Source organism: Drosophila nasuta, chromosome 3 (genome assembly GCF_023558535.2).
Source record: "Drosophila nasuta strain 15112-1781.00 chromosome 3, ASM2355853v1, whole genome shotgun sequence".
Classification (NCBI taxonomy): Eukaryota; Metazoa; Arthropoda; class Insecta; order Diptera; family Drosophilidae; genus Drosophila; species Drosophila nasuta.
In genome coordinates this window covers 49,322,669-49,338,287 of record NC_083457.1, presented here as the reverse complement: position 1 = coordinate 49,338,287, position 15,619 = coordinate 49,322,669, and the positions used below count along the sequence as shown (strand labels likewise).

Here is a 15,619-nt window from a genome sequence, read left to right as displayed (position 1 = left end):
CCTCTCCACTCTCCTTCTCCTCCGTCAAGTGGTATAAAGTGTGTCTCCTCTGCCGACACCTTAAGCCAAGGCACAATACACACAGCAAAACTGGATTGCCATTTCCCTCAGCTCCTACACACTCAACAACAACAACAACAACAACAAGCGCTCTCACACGTTGTGACAACACCTGTCGCCGAAAAATTTTCAACAATTTAGCTAATGACTTCCATGGGTGGCCTGTGGGGAGCTAGACGTCGTAGATGTGGCTAGCCAAGGCAAGCCGCTCAGTAAATACCAAATTAATTATATTCCATGCAGTGAAATTAATCAAGTGTTGCGTCCGCACCCCCATCGTCAGCCCCCATCACCGTCGCCATCGCCAGCGAAACCAAAATCAACTATGTACACTTTCGACCTGAACTCTATTTAACCCCGAAACAAGCCAGAAACCTGTCTTAGTTCTCCCTCTACCTTCAACCTTCTTCTTTGGTCGCCCACTGCATCAAGTTCAGCTAAAATCGTTGCCCAGCTTGGGCCCATTTCATTAATCACACTCAACACTTAGGCTGCGGACTTGTTCTATGGGTTTGGGGATTTTCTGGGGGACACGTTGAGCTCACTTGTGGCCAATGTCAAATGGTTTCGCTTCTACCTCGAGATTATTTATTATTGTTTACACACACACACACACACACCCGCTCACCGGAACTTACCCACACAGCAACACGCTGCGGTAGCAGCTGCATGCTGCACTCAGTCAAGGCGATTGACTTTTATTGGTGGCAAGACTTGCACTTAGCCAGGAAATTAGAACATGTGTTTGTGTGTTCCGCGTCTTGTGTTTTGTTATTGCAGTTAAATTTTGTGTAGCCTAATTTTGGGCAGCCGAAACAAAGAGCTTAACAGCAGCGACAACAACCGCAGCACCATAAACGAAACTAGGCATTATGTATAGCAAGCTGTTTATAGCAATGCGGTGCTTGGCTAAGCTAGCCTAAAAATATGCCAGCAACTCTACAAAAGGGAAATTCAAGTGCGCCGCAAAGTATGCCATAAAATAAATTATAAGACTGACGCCACAGCATAGTGCATGACTCAGCCGCTAGGGGGCGCTGCAACATTTACCTGCAAGTGCTTTATCGCTTTTCACACAGTTCAGTCGCGCGATCGGCCGCACACGAAACAGGTGTACAAGCGAAAAGTGCATGCGAGACTCGCGCTGTGATAAGAACAACAGCAGAGAAAAAAAGAGTACACGGTAATTTCAATATCAAATAGTCGAACGATTTATCTAACCAAAAACGGAAATCAAACTGAGGCAAAGTGCGCAAATTAAATGACATAAAGCTCATAAATGAAAATAATACAATTAAGCAATGCGCTAACAAAACTTGCAACTGTGTGAGTGTGACTTGTTTTCAAGTGCGTGTGTACGTGTGAGTGTGTGAGTGTGTGTGTGATAAGATAGCCCAGAAACGCGACGCTTGTGATAAGCGTTGGTTAAAGAAGACAGCGCATAAAACAGTGTAAAAACTTAAACACAATACGAATTAGTCAGCGGTGCAGAATTGTAAATAATCAACAATTATTTGCTCTTCTAAGCCATAATAATTTGTTATATATATGTCTATACACAAGTATATATCATAATTAAATAGGAGATATGCTTATATGAGCAGCTTCCGCTGTTCGCTTTGGACTCTGGCTTGGCCGTTTAAACAGTGGAAAAAAATTATATAAATTAGGTTACGGCTTTGCTGTCACACTCAACTACTATACTATATATCATGTACCATATTCATATCTCTCTATATATCATCGAGTTGGGGCGCTCAATCAGCGAGAAATAACATGAAAAAAAAACAAGCTTGCGGAATCGAAGCGCAGCGAATTACAAACAACAAATATTTTCGAATACAAATCGGAAATAATTACGACGCTGTCAGCTGTGAGCTGCTAGCCTATGATTAACTCTGAGGGAGGCAACAACGGTATCTCGATTTATTTTTGATAGAAAAAATGACGGCACACAAAAAGTGAAGTGAAAAACTGAGCTGAAATTTATAACTTATCAAATTCACATTTAAGGCTTAAATAACAACTTAATAGAAGTGTGTTATTTATAGGTCTGAGTTGTCTATTTGTTTTGTGCCAGTTCCCAGTTCCACAGCCGGTTTTATGCGACAACAACAAAGACAACAACAACGGGGGAAAGCAAAAGAAATTGGCTAAGAAATAGCGTCGTAAATAGCGTTACACAATCTCGCAATCTCTGGCATAACATCAGCACAAGAATAACTCTTCTGCCCAACTTAAAACCGACCTGCAATTAGTCGACACTTACCAGCCCAGGTCGATGGCCATAAAAAGCAGCCACAACAACAATTACAACAACAACAAAAACGCAACTGCCCTTAGCTATGCTCGCATTTGTATTTGTTTTGTGACGTCATATTAAGCGAACTGAACAATTCAACAAAACAGCAAACAGCAATGAAATACGTTTATTTCGTTACAGTTTTGATTTTAATTTAATCTCTTTGGTCATTAACTTGTACACATGCAACAACTTGCATTGTTGTACAGCAATGTTTTTGTTTGTGTTGTTGTTGTTGTGGCTGTGGCTACCTCCCGCTATCAGCTGTGCACCTTTCACAGCTCACACTCTCCACTGCGGAAGTATTAATATTGCATTTTTTAATAAATAGTAGCAACAACAAAAACATCAACAACATCAACAACAGCGGCAAACATAACACAACACAAGAGCAAAGACAACAATGCATCTCATTCAAGTGCAGAGCAACAAAAACTAGCTCAATAAATATTTAGATACATAACAGATCGAATAACAAATACACTTTCCATGAGCGAGATATGTGAATAAATAAATAAAATATATTTTAACGAATAATAGTTTTTTAGTTATTGTATACTTTATTTATAATTCATCTTGAGATAATTATATTTTACAGACTACTTTACATGAAGCACATACTTGAAAAAATGCATATGAAGTTTTAAGTATTGGAAATTCTGTTAGTTTATGTTCAGCAAAGTATTTTCCTTTAAATAAACAAGAAAAACATTGCCTAATATAAATTATCAGTTTAACTACTAAAAACATTAAATACCTTAAACTATTTGATAGCATAAAATTTATTAACACTTCCACTATATCTAACATTACTTAAATTTCCCGATAGCATAACATTCATTAGTATTTTAAGTATGTTAAGCAATACTTAACTGACAGTATTAACGACATTTTCTTGAAGTATGCTTATACAGAATTTATTATTGCTGTCAAGTAATTTAAATTAAGTTTTAAGCAATTGAAGTGCTAATAGATATTAGGCTATCAAGGAATATTTTAACAAAATATAGATTAGTAATATTTTGTTAAATATTACTTGATAGCATAATATTCATTAGCACTTCAACTACTTAAAACATCATTAAAATTACTTGACAACAATAATATTAATTCAAATTCTTCGTAGTCTGCTAATGCATTAATAATCTATATTTTGTTAGTTAAAGTTTATTACAGTATAGTGCCCCAAAATGCTTATCAAAGATAAGCATAAAGAGCTATGAAGGTCATTTAAAATAAAAGTGGAACATTCGTTGCAATCAATTACCAATTAGTTTGACTAAGCCAGCAATGAAGACAGATTGGTCTTTAAGCATTTCAAATGCTGTTTGATCACTAATTCAAACGTAAATGTTTTCAAAGTGTGGCATTCTATTTATTGAGTTGCCTTAAACTAAAAGATAGTCTTAACAGACTTAACAATTTGCATCTTAGGTATTTTTCTTGTTGCTTTGACAAATTCTTTTCTGTTGGCCAACCAGCTGACAATCCGGAAATGCCCATAAAATGAGTGTATATCAAACACTTTATGATATTGTGCTGAGCGCAGCTTTCAAATTGTCAAGCGCAGAGAAAGAGAGAAAGACAATGCGAGAGAGCGTCAGATAATTAGAGAAAGAGCAAGCGAGAAAGAGCAGCAGATCGAAGAGGGAAAGAGAGCGAGCGCAGCGAATGCGCAATGGGCTTGGCCTTAGTTCTAACTTTACCTCGAACTACACCGCTACCGTCACCGCCACCGCCAGTGAGGCACACACACCTCTGGCATTGTCGCTACCTGGTGGGTGACGTTAGTCGCGTTCGGTTGCCGGCAACAAGAGGAACACAGCGAGCGCAGAGAATGCGATTAGAACACTGATAAAAAAACGAAATTCAAAAACAAAACAGCGCAAAACTCGCAACAGTGCAAAGTGAAGCATGTAAAAAAGCCCCAAAAGATAACTATGGTAAAGACGGGGAATGAGAAGAAAGAGGGGGAAAGAGGCAACAGCTGAGTGTTAAACGGTGCACTACAAATCTATTTTAATTGCAGTTGAAATTGTGGCGAATCCAAAGTGCAAGTTGAAGCAACACGAACATGGCCTCCAGCAACATCAGCAGCCCCAAAACGCCAACAACTCCGACGACGCCGACGACGAACAGCGATCTGGATAGCCAAGTGAATGTGGAGGATTTGCCCATAACCTTCAAGGTTCGTACCGCCAAACAGACCGCATCATTTCACACCGAAATGGATATTTAAATTGTTGTGTATGCTGAGAGTGTGCTTCAGTGCGTTTAACTCCGAGTCCAACTCCAATTTCGACTCCTCCACCGAGAGACACGCACTCGTCACGCTTTGTTGACTCTCTGAGAGTCGCATTTGAGCATTTTTCGGCTGAGCTCTGTGTTTGCCCCACATCCGGTTCGCATCGGATGCAAATGAGTCGCGCGCTCTGCGAGTGTCGCATATAACGGGCTTTGGTCCGGAAGTAACTTGAAAAAGCCAAGCCACAATTGTTATAAAGGTTTTCCCACTTTGTTACAGGTCAAATACATTGGTTCGGAGGCATCGCGTGGCTTGTGGGGCATCAAATACACCCGCCGCCCGGTGGACATTATGGTGGGCGTGGCCAAGAATTTGCCGCCCAACAAAGTGCTGCCCAATTGCGAACTGAAAGTTTCGACCTCAGGAGTGCAGCTGGAGATCATTTCGCCCAAGGCGAGCATCAACAACTGGAGCTATCCCATCGATACGATCTCGTATGGAGTGCAGGATTTAGTTTACACGCGTGTCTTTGCCATGATCGTGGTCAAGGACGAGACGAGTCCGCATCCCTTTGAGGTGCACGCCTTTGTCTGCGACAGTCGCGCCATGGCACGCAAGTTGACCTTTGCCCTCTCTGCCGCCTTCCAGGATTATTCGCGGGTGGTGAAAGAGGCTTCTGGAGAGGATCAAGTGGATGACACACACAACGATTTAATCACGCCAACGAGGCAAAAGTTTGCCATCGATCTGCGCACGCCCGAGGAGATTCAGGCGGGGGAACTCGAGCAGGAGACGGAGGCGTAGATCGGGACTTTCCCTTCAGTATATGTGTATATGTATGTGTGTTTGTGTGTGTGTGCTTTTTTGTATTATCTCCGGGGTGCGGAAGTCGTGTCAATTGTGATTGTCATAGTTACTTATTCGACTGCAGTTTGCAGTTTAGTTGCAGTTGCCTTTTGTTAATCGTATTCTTCTTCTCTCTCTCTCTCTCTCTCTGTCTGTCACCCAGTATTTGCTGTCCCTGTCTCTCACCTGGTAGTAGCCTCATACAGCTAATTACCCAAAGCCTAAGCATAAAGCAACTGTAAACAACAATTAATCATTTACGTCAAAATAAAATTAAAATATACAATCAACAAACCAAGCAGCCAACAAGTTTTTGCCATCTTTGTCTTTTTCTGATTACTTCCTCTGCTTATCTCTAAGTCATCGTATCTATAATTAACTGGTTGTCGCTTTAACTGATTGCAACTTTCGATAACTTATGTCTACATCACTTTTACTACTTTCCAAGAACACATGCTATTCTAAACGACTTCTTAACTTTTACTATGTATTGGTCGATAAGACGCTTTTTCGCTTGTCTATTTCGTACAATTGGTTATTTATAATTAATGACTTGTCAATCTGATGAAAATAACTATTACATGTAAGTAAGGTGTTTATCTTTTTGCCAAGCAACAATTAATTAATCATCACTGTGTGTTCAATTTGTCTTATCTAAAAATGTTTTATTACTTGTAGCGAAGACTTTTAAATTAAGTTAGTTAGTTCTTTTTTAAATCAAGCATATAGCGATCATATACAGAAATTGTGAGTATCAGATAGAAGAAGACATCTTCGACCTTAGAAGATTTAAGCATGTGTTCTTGATCGGCGTCAATAGCCGAGACATTATATCTCTATCCGCCTATCCCTGTCTGTCTATCAGTACACTGGACCTTCTGGAATTATTTGAACTCTATGGTATATGTCGAATGTTATAGTACATATTATATTTATTACTAATAATTATTCAGTATATTTGGTAGCTTTCTTACTTATTCTTAATGATGTTGTGTCACTCTATATTGTGCCAGTATCAGCCAGCATTTTATCATAATTAAATTTATTAATTTCTATCTGAGCTTGATCTTCAGCAATTTAACAGCTCATCAGTTCATAATATCTGCAACGTATTTGGACGTCACTCAACTAAAGATTAATTCATTTTTTAAACTATTTTTTTCCCAATATAGTCATTAACATTTTATTCCATTTTACATTTCTTATTTAATCACTTAATATTTATAGTATGTATTTTACTATTAGCATTATCTGATATTTTGCTAATAACTAATTTAAGTTTTATTAGTTTCTCTTCAGTAAGTGATTATTATAAATGATGCCTAGTGTGACGAATCTTTTTTGTTTAGGTCGTATTATAGTTAGCCATCTCTATCGTTCAGTGGTTGAATGCTCATTTTGCCAAAGTCAAACACTCAAACCAATGCACGATGGAGATGGCCAACGTGGAAGATCCCACCCACCAAAAAATATTAATTACATACCTGATTCATTTTTTAAGATTTTTATTTAAAAGTTTTTTTCAATTTTTTTGTTTTGTATTTGTTTGTTTGTTTGTTTAACGCAAAAGGATACAACAATGCTAAACTTAAAATTTCAACTCTCGTGTGCGCTTTTTTGAGAAGTGCAGAAATGGCCATAAAACTAGAAAATCAAAAAAATAGTCATTAAAGTTTGCCTAGGTGCAAATGAGTGGGACAGCCGAAGAGTCAATTGGACAGTCGAGTAGTTGGGAGTTGCCTCCGGGATTAGACTGGACCTCGGCTTAATGGTTTTGTGCTTTTGATGTGGGCGATGTGGGCGGGTTTTTTGTAGTGCTTTGAGGAGAACTCACAAAGAAAGAAGTTGGCTCCTTAGCTGGCATCAGCACGAAACAGAAAACGACGCTTGCGTGCATCCATTTTGGTTTGGGTTTTAAGCTCATCCGACTGTTGCTCTGGCTCCTCCACCTTGCTGACAGTCACGGGCGCCGTCTGCACCTTGGACATGCTGGGCTCAGCGATGGAAATGCGTTTGTAAATAGGTAGGATAACTTCCTCTTGTTCAGCACTCGACGCGGGTTCAGGCTCGGGTTCAGCTACGGGAGCTGAGGCAACTTCGGCAGCAGGCTCGACTGCTGAAGAAGTCTCAGGAGCAATCTCTTGCGCTGTCTCATCATCAGCCACAGCTATTGACTGCTGCTCTGTCTCTGACTGTGTCTCCTGCTTGTCCTTGCTGTTGCTCTGAATCAATGCCATAGGAGCTGCAGCACCTGGTGTGAGGATCAGTTCCATGGGCGCAAGCTGCTCGTTCTTGGGATTCTGATCGAGACGCTCCTTGACGAGCTCCACAATGTCATCGATGCTGATGGGTGGCATATAGGCAGCTGTGGCCAAGCTCATCTGAGGCTCAGTTTCCACTGGCTTCTGCTCTGGCTCAGCTGGCAATTGAGGTGCTGTCTCCTGAATCACTTCTTGGGCCGTCTCTGACGCTGGCTCCTCTACTGGCTCTGGCATCGAGACCACTTGCACTGGAATTTGATAGTCAGCGGGCAGATGATTCAGTTGCATAATGTTGTAAATAGGAGAGTCCTGCGTCAGTTTCAGTTTGGGTTGTGGTTCTGGCTCGGTGTCTCCTTCCAGCAGTTGTTCCTCAACGGAAGCGTTTTTGTCAATAATCTCTGGCTCTGGCAGCTTTTGCTCCTCAATAGAAACATTGTCTGCCTGCTCCTCAGGTGTCTTAAGCAACTCTGTCTCTGGCTTCACTTCGCTCTCTTGTGCTTGTGGCTGCTGCTCGATGGTTTCGGCCATGTCCATGGCAGCGCTGGCCAACTCAGTCTCAGTTTTCTCCTCATGCTTGCGCAGCGTATTCAGAAAATCGGTAATCAACTGCTCTGCCTCAGCGGCCATAACAGGATCCACAGGCTTGAAGCCACCAGCTGTTTGCTTCATGCTCTCATCAATGTTGCCGCTGTTGTCCAGCATCTCTTCCACCAAAGGACTTGGTTGAGCCATCTCTGGGGTTGCGGGCAGACTCTCGGGCGCATCAGCTGGCTTGGCTGCCTCCAAAACTTCAATGTTATTCAGGGCTTCCTCGTTGGAGTTGCTGGGCTCCACAATAGCAGGAGCTGCTTCGAACTTGGGCTCTTCTGCGATGGTTTGACTGATTTCTGACTGTGATGGTTGCTCTATTGGCTGCTCTGCTGACTGTTGGACTTCCTGTTCTGGTTCCTGTTCCTGTGGCTGTTCAACTGGCATTTCAACTGGCGTTTCAACTGGCGTTTCAACTGGTGTCTCAACTGGAGTCTCAACAGGCGTTTCAACAGGCGTCTCATTTGGCTGCTCAGCCGACTGTTCCTTAAGCTCCTCTACTGGCTGCTCAGCTGTCTGTTCATTAATTTGTTCCACGGGTTCATCCACTGGCTTTTCCTCTGTCTCTATTGGCAGCTCCTCTGGCTGCTGAGCTGGCTGCTCTACTAGAATCTCAGCTGGTTGCTCTACTGGCAACTCAGCTGGCTGCTGCTCCTTCGCTGGCTGTTCCACTGGCTGTTCAATCTCTTGTGGCTTTTCCTCCAAAGTCTCGGCAATCACAGCAGGAATTTCCTCGAAGGCTTCAACGGGTTGCACTTCATTTAGTTCCATCTTAATTGGGGCATCCTGCTCAGCTACTATCTCAGACTTAATTGGCTCTGGCTCTGGCTGAGCTGCAATCTCCACTGGCTGTGGCTCTGGCTCTGACTCTGACTCTGACTCTGACTCAGTCTCTGGCTGTGCAATGGCCACCACAGGTTCAGAGGCTTCAGGCACAGGTTCTTCTACAACCTGCACAGGAACAACTGGAGCCGTGTCCACAAACATGGTCTGCAGCTTCAAAGTGGGCTGTGGTTCACTCAGCTCCGCTTGAGCTTGGATGGCCTCGGTGACAGCTGCTTCGCTCTCCTCCACTGGCTTTGTGGTGGGCTTGTTGAAGATGGCGGGACGCTTGCGGATGGCATTGAAGAGTTCGTTGCGAATGGGGGCGGCAGGCTTCTGGGTCTGAGGTTTCTCTTTGTTGGGTCTGGCATTGAAACGCTGTGGCTTTGGCTTGGCTGCCAAAGGAGCAACAACAACAGCGACAGGCTCGGGTTCAACTGCCTCAACAGGCTCAACGACAGGTGCTGACGTGGCAGGAACAGGTGCTTTCCTCTGGGGTTTGTTGTAGGTGACAGCGGGTTTACGACGATTTGGCTTTGGCTTGGGCTTTTGCACCTTCACGGGCTTGGCGGGTTCCACGACGGGTTCGGGCGCGGGCTCGGCAGGCGCAGCAGGAGCTTCGCTCTGCTCGGGTTGCTGATCGATCTGCTCGCTCTCTACGGCCGAAGCTGCGGGTTGTTTCTCTTCTTCGGTGGAGACGCCAAAGTTGCTGTTCAGCTCGTAGTATCTGTAGCTTTCCTCACACTCGATGGTCATGTCCTCGCGACGCATGCAAGTGAACGATTCCTAGGCAAGTAAAGGTGTTAATATAGTTTAAGTTATAGTTTATGCTACTCTTACCTGACTGAAGATGGTCTCCTCGGGGCAGATGAAGCTCCAGCGGAAGGTGTTCTCCTTGCCATCAGCGTAAGTCACTGGCAGACAGACATGGAAGATCTGACAATCGTTCTCCACATCAGCATAGTAGCCATACGATTTGTTGGCACACGAAAAACTATCCGTGATGTCCGCTCTGATCGAAGTGGCATTGCTGGGCAACGTCAAAGTGCCCACCAAGGGAGCAGCTGCTTCCGCTTCCGTTTGCACTTCTGACTCCGTCTCCGTCTGTGTCTGGGATTCCTGAGACATTACAACGCTATCCTCGCGTGCCTTTATGGGCATATTCTTCCTCTGAGTAGAAATTATAGGAAAGATATTATTATTAACCCAACAGGCGGTCATTCAGCTAACGATCTACGTGCGACGCATGCGCAACTTGCGCATTTGAATCACAACGCAGCACGTGACGTGACGTCTTTATACCTGAACCGTGCCTAAGAGGGCAGTCGAAACAAAATTTCACTTGTGTTCTAGTTTTTGGCGTTAAGTGAAAACTGAATTACCCAATGTCGCCCCCTCCCTATATATCACTATCTATTTTTTGGGACCCTCCTCCCTCACTTATGTGCACTTCGCACCTGGCAGCTGGTTAACCTTTTTGGTCAACGCTGCAATTCGATTGGACTTTCGAATGGTTCGGTTGAATCGCTTGAATGTTATCACATCATATTTTTAACCATATCGATTTGTTATTTATACACTTCAGTTATGCATTTCAATTAGTTTGGACAATCTAGCTGGCGGCTTTCAGTCACGCAGCAAAAACATTTTGGCGGGGGAAATGAAGTTAAAGTTGGTTGAAGCTTCTGGAATATTTGTGGATTTTATGAAGTGATCGTAGCAAATTTAGCAAAACTTTTAGTATTATAATTATTTATGATATCATATTTTGTGGTAATTTTGAAGATGTTTAATTTGGAAGTTAATTTTTATTTTTTCTAGAAATAACATTTCTCTCTACTATTAATAATTATTAATTTTTGTAAATATAAATAATATGTGGAACGATTCTAGATGCATGAAAATTTACTGGACTTATAAAAATTCCAATACTTTATCAAAGAGTAGAATTATGCTAATGTTATTTTCATTCTTTTTTGAAAATATTATCTATAAATTTCTGAAGTTGCCGCAATTTACTCATCACGTTCAATTTTTTTGGTTTTTAATAAATAAAAATTATACATTTTAATGTATTCATATGTTCGCTATTGTTGTTTCATTATCATTTTGCTATTTTTACAGGTTTTTCCGTGCGATATTAGCACCAAATACTCGGCTTCGATGTCTTTATGAGTCTCATTCCAATTGCCAAGTGCGTTGCCCATCTTGGAGCCAAAGAGAATGAATGGTCTGTTGGCATCCAAAGCCGGCGAAATAGTTTGTCAGCCATAAATAGACAGAAGTAGAAGAAGCAAACCTGCAGCTGTCTCTAAAAATACTTCTCAGCGCTGCAGTTAGCCGTTAAAAGGCTAAACGTTTGGCATACCAACTAAGCACTAGCTGAGTGAAGACAGGCTTATGCAAATGCCTCAAGCAGCAGACGACGACACTTTTTGAGTATGGAATGACTAAGTCAACTCCATTAAAATTTCAGACTATGCCTCGACAAGGCGAAGCCAAGCAAGCATTCAAGTAGGCAGGCACATTTCATTAACAGTTTTTCATTGACCGTTTCGATTTCCGTTAGCGAACGGAAGTCGTCTGCAATTGCAATTCAAACGAATCGGAATCGGAATCAAATTCGATATCCATCACCCACCTGTTGATTGAGTGGTCCCGCGTTGCAGCAGACGCTCAAGAAGATCAGGGCACAAATGTACTTCCACATGATGTTGCACAAATTGTACAGTTATATGTTATGTATATATATTTATCACTTTTGTATATCACGAGAACTCTTCTTTCTGAATTTGAATTGACTTCTTTTGCACTTTCCACTTAATTGCTAATGCACATAGTAATAATCCTTTGCGATCGATTTTAAGCGTGAGTTGTATACAGTTGTGTGTGTGGGGGCGTATGTGTGTGTTAATCCAATTTGGCGTATCCAGGCGTATGTCTCACACGCGATCTGTGTAGATCTGTCTATATAGAGTAAACCAAAGCTTGCACTCGCACACCTGTGAGGCACCGTTGGCTTCCAAATACGAACTGCGACCGACGAACCAATGCGACGCCCAATTTATATATTCTTCACTTTGATTTATTAAGAATGCAAAAGGTAGAGAAAACCCAACAAACGACAACTCGCACACGCACACACACACACACATTGTCACTTACAGGTGCGTGCGACAAAGAAATGTAGGCGACAACAACAACTACAACGATCGCACTCACTATCACAATTACAATGACAATGGCAAATGCTCACGTTGTTGTTATTGTTTTTGTTGTTTCTTTTGCCACTTCGGCTTCGGCTTCTGCCGCGGCTTTTGCTTCTGCTTGTGGCTGTGTAAACGTGACGTGGATGCCAGTGGAACTTAGTGGAACGCATGTGGTGGAAGCCAAGCACCCAAGGTAAGCACCCACGTAAAGCAGTGCAGCAAGCAGTCCACATGATCCTACGACAGGAGAGCGAAAATTTAAGATGCGAAGAATAACGAACTTAAGATTATTGATTTTCTTTCTACTATTTTAATTAATAGATTTTTATTAATAACACATTTTAAAATAAAATCCTTTACGTTCACTAATAAACACATTCACTTTTAAAATTTACTTTGCTATTGTGGTAATATGATCCAATAAATATCATAATTGCTAACTCATAAATATTTAAAAATAGGTCTTTCGTACAATCATACTAGCTTCAAATAATGGTGTAAGCAACTGTAGTGATAAATATGAAGTTATACTTAAATTGAATTTTATAAATAACTACACTGATCAGTTTCGTATTATTTGTACTCACTTTAAAGGAGTGCTCATAAACAACTGAACCCTGTCTCACACTCAAATGCCGCCTGCTTATTATGCCAGACATATTTAAAAGACTCAATCTTCTTCCAGCAAGTCTACAAGATCACAGCCCATAGATAGATGCCACTTTGAATTGCCGCCAGTAAAATAAACATGCTGTTGTTGGGCTACGTTTGGAACACTCATATAATCGTTATTCTTAGCGCCAGCAGATCGCGTACAACACAAATCAAATCGAAACTCCAAAAGTAATTAATAAGAAAAAATTATAAAATTACTACCAGCTCGAACTCGTATACTTTAATGGCAACTAGCTATTTCCGATGCCAATGGCCTCAGTTAGCTTTCGCTTTTTGCTGTGTGTGCGCACTGTACGTGATTTTGATAGAACAGTGGGATGGGAGCAGCGAAGGGTGCTGAAGAGGAACACAACCACCAAACAGACTTATTAAATAAACTCGTTAAATTAGAAATTCATAATTGACGCGTAATACCCGGTACGTGTAGCCAAAAGCCAAAAGGCAAAGGCACAAGCTACGTATGTCGACCAGTGCGCGAAATGGTAGCAAACCATTCTAAATTATTAATGCGCCTTAATAAGCGTCGCTTGTTTTGGTCTCTATGTGAAAGCCACAACATGATGATATTTCGTTTGTTGCATAATCCTTTCTTCTCCTCCACTTCTCTGCTCGCACTCTCTGCCCATGGCAATGAACTCTAACGAAGTGTTTTCTTCTTTATTCTCCATTATTTTTTTTTGGCCAATCTCAGGTGTGTTTGGTTAGTTCTCTAAGTGCTGCTAAAGCTCCACTTGGTACACATAAAATTGCAATCTCACGTCTGAGGCAATCTTTCGAGTGTAATCTCTGGAGAAGAGTGCGAGAAGCAGAAGAGAACCACTGAGCAGACATGTTTATGGATAAACAATTTTCTTGGTAATCAGACTATCAACTATGCACATCAAATTCCTTGGAACTGTGACACACTGAAAAGGAAATAAGGAGAAGATATGATGCCAATGGGTGCTAATAGTGAAAAAGTTGAGCTCATAGTTAGTGTCGATGGTTATAAAGAGTTAAAAAAGTAATTTGCTATTAATAGTATATAAGATCGGTTTAACTCTGATCAAAAATGATTATAACAAGTCGAGTCTGCTTGACTGTGAGATACTTACTACCCATTTTCAATTAGAGCAAAACATTGCTACTACTACTATTCTTAAAAATATACCGAATTTATATACCAAAATACTAAAATATACCAAGTGCTATATTTGGTATACCAATATATTGCAAAATATACTATTGAGTACAAACTAATTCAGATTGTTTGCCATAGAATCTAAGACCCGACTGCAGCAACCGTTTTTTGCCATATAAACTGATTTCTCAATAATAGTATAATACATAAAAATATTATTTTCTTTTCTCTTCACTGAGAAAAGTAATTTCGCTGTCTTGTTATATTGATCTATAGATCTCTTTATAGATTAAAATTTTTATTTAACAGTAATCTTCCCCATTATTTATTTAAAATACTTTGTTCTCTTTTCATTGCTTAATAAAGCCAAAACAAAGCCAAGTTTATTAGTATAAAAGCCTTAAAAGAAAACTGCAATTTTCCATCACACATACCTTCCACATATTTGCTAATGATAGACGCAAAAGGTGGCAGCACCTTCTCGAAAGAGTCGTAATCTTTTACTATCCACCCATATATGGTAGATGGGCAGCTAAATTGCTGTTAAGTAGTTGTAAAGCCTTCGAGCATGATCATTAAAATACCAACATGGATTTTTTGCGCACTTAGCAACAAAGTGATTTAAGCTGCACTTTTGGCTGAAATACAGAAGGAACAGACAAACAGTCAGACGGACAGACAGCCAGACGAACAAAATGTAAAACGTGCAGAGATAAAGCGATTGACAAGAGGGCGACGTGTTAAGCAGAAATTCTATATATGAAATGATATGAAGTGAAGTGAGTTTTTGCTGGTGCTGGCAAAAACATGACTGGAATTATGATAATGAAATTATGAATAGAATGGAGTGGGGCAAACATTTACTCATAGAGGGGGACGGGGAGGGGATTGCTGCACAGCATGGTCATTATGGAAGCACTGTAGAAATTGCAGACTTAATTTCAGACTTTGACTTTGACTTTTTCTTTTCTTTTGAACGTTTTGTTATTTTTTTTTGGTATTTTTGGTGGATTTTCTTATTGTATTTTAATGCAATGGGAAACACGTGTAACTTTCTAAAATGCAAATCAAAGTGCAATGGAAAAATATCATGAGCACTTTTCAAATTTTAAAATGTCCCAAGTCGCTGGACACGTGGGCGTAGATCCCCCTCAACACCCCCGCTCAATAGAGAAAGAGAGAGACAGAATGTGTCGTGCAGTGCGTATACGTGATGCAGCGACACTTTCTAGTGCAGCACTTAAATTAATTAAATGTTGATATCATTTCACTCTTCTCGTTGTTGTTGTTGTTGTTGTGGTTGTTGTTGTTGTTGTCGTGTGGCGATCACATCAAATGCCTCAACTTGATGGCAGCAATGACAGTCGCACGTCGCCGCCTGTCGTTTAGTGGAGCAGCAGCAATAAACGCGCTTAGAAAATTATTTGTATACACTTCTCTTTCTTTTTTTTTTTTTTTGCATACGTGGCAACCACTTCCTTTGAGTTCTAT

At 41.0% G+C, this 15,619-nt stretch overlaps 2 protein-coding genes across 4 annotated transcripts; one reads left to right on the top strand and one right to left on the bottom strand.

The window, feature by feature from the left end:
- Positions 1–1,153: 1,153 nt before the first annotated feature.
- LOC132792452 (uncharacterized) lies at positions 1,154–5,754 on the top strand. 3 transcript variants are annotated; one of them, XM_060801847.1, is made up of 4 exons: positions 1,154–1,243; positions 4,392–4,550; positions 4,887–5,443; positions 5,617–5,754. In XM_060801847.1, the coding sequence occupies exons 2-3, from the start codon at positions 4,437–4,439 to the stop codon at positions 5,409–5,411; spliced, it is 639 nt and encodes a 212-aa protein (XP_060657830.1). In that variant the 5' UTR covers positions 1,154–1,243; positions 4,392–4,436; the 3' UTR covers positions 5,412–5,443; positions 5,617–5,754. The 3 variants fall into 3 exon arrangements, with proteins under 3 accessions (XP_060657830.1, XP_060657828.1, XP_060657829.1); XM_060801845.1 differs by having other exon boundaries at positions 4,887–5,754; XM_060801846.1 differs by lacking the exon at positions 1,154–1,243 and adding an exon at positions 4,157–4,305 and having other exon boundaries at positions 4,887–5,754.
- Positions 5,755–6,952: 1,198 nt separating this feature from the next.
- LOC132788287 (fibrous sheath CABYR-binding protein) lies at positions 6,953–12,154 on the bottom strand. Its single transcript, XM_060795619.1, has 6 exons — positions 11,766–12,154; positions 9,965–10,294; positions 9,206–9,910; positions 8,852–9,130; positions 7,669–8,650; positions 6,953–7,539 (listed from the first exon to the last, which is right to left on the bottom strand). The coding sequence occupies exons 1-6, from the start codon at positions 11,832–11,834 to the stop codon at positions 7,307–7,309; spliced, it is 2,598 nt and encodes an 865-aa protein (XP_060651602.1). The 5' UTR covers positions 11,835–12,154; the 3' UTR covers positions 6,953–7,306.
- Between the last annotated feature and the right edge of the window lie 3,465 nt (positions 12,155–15,619).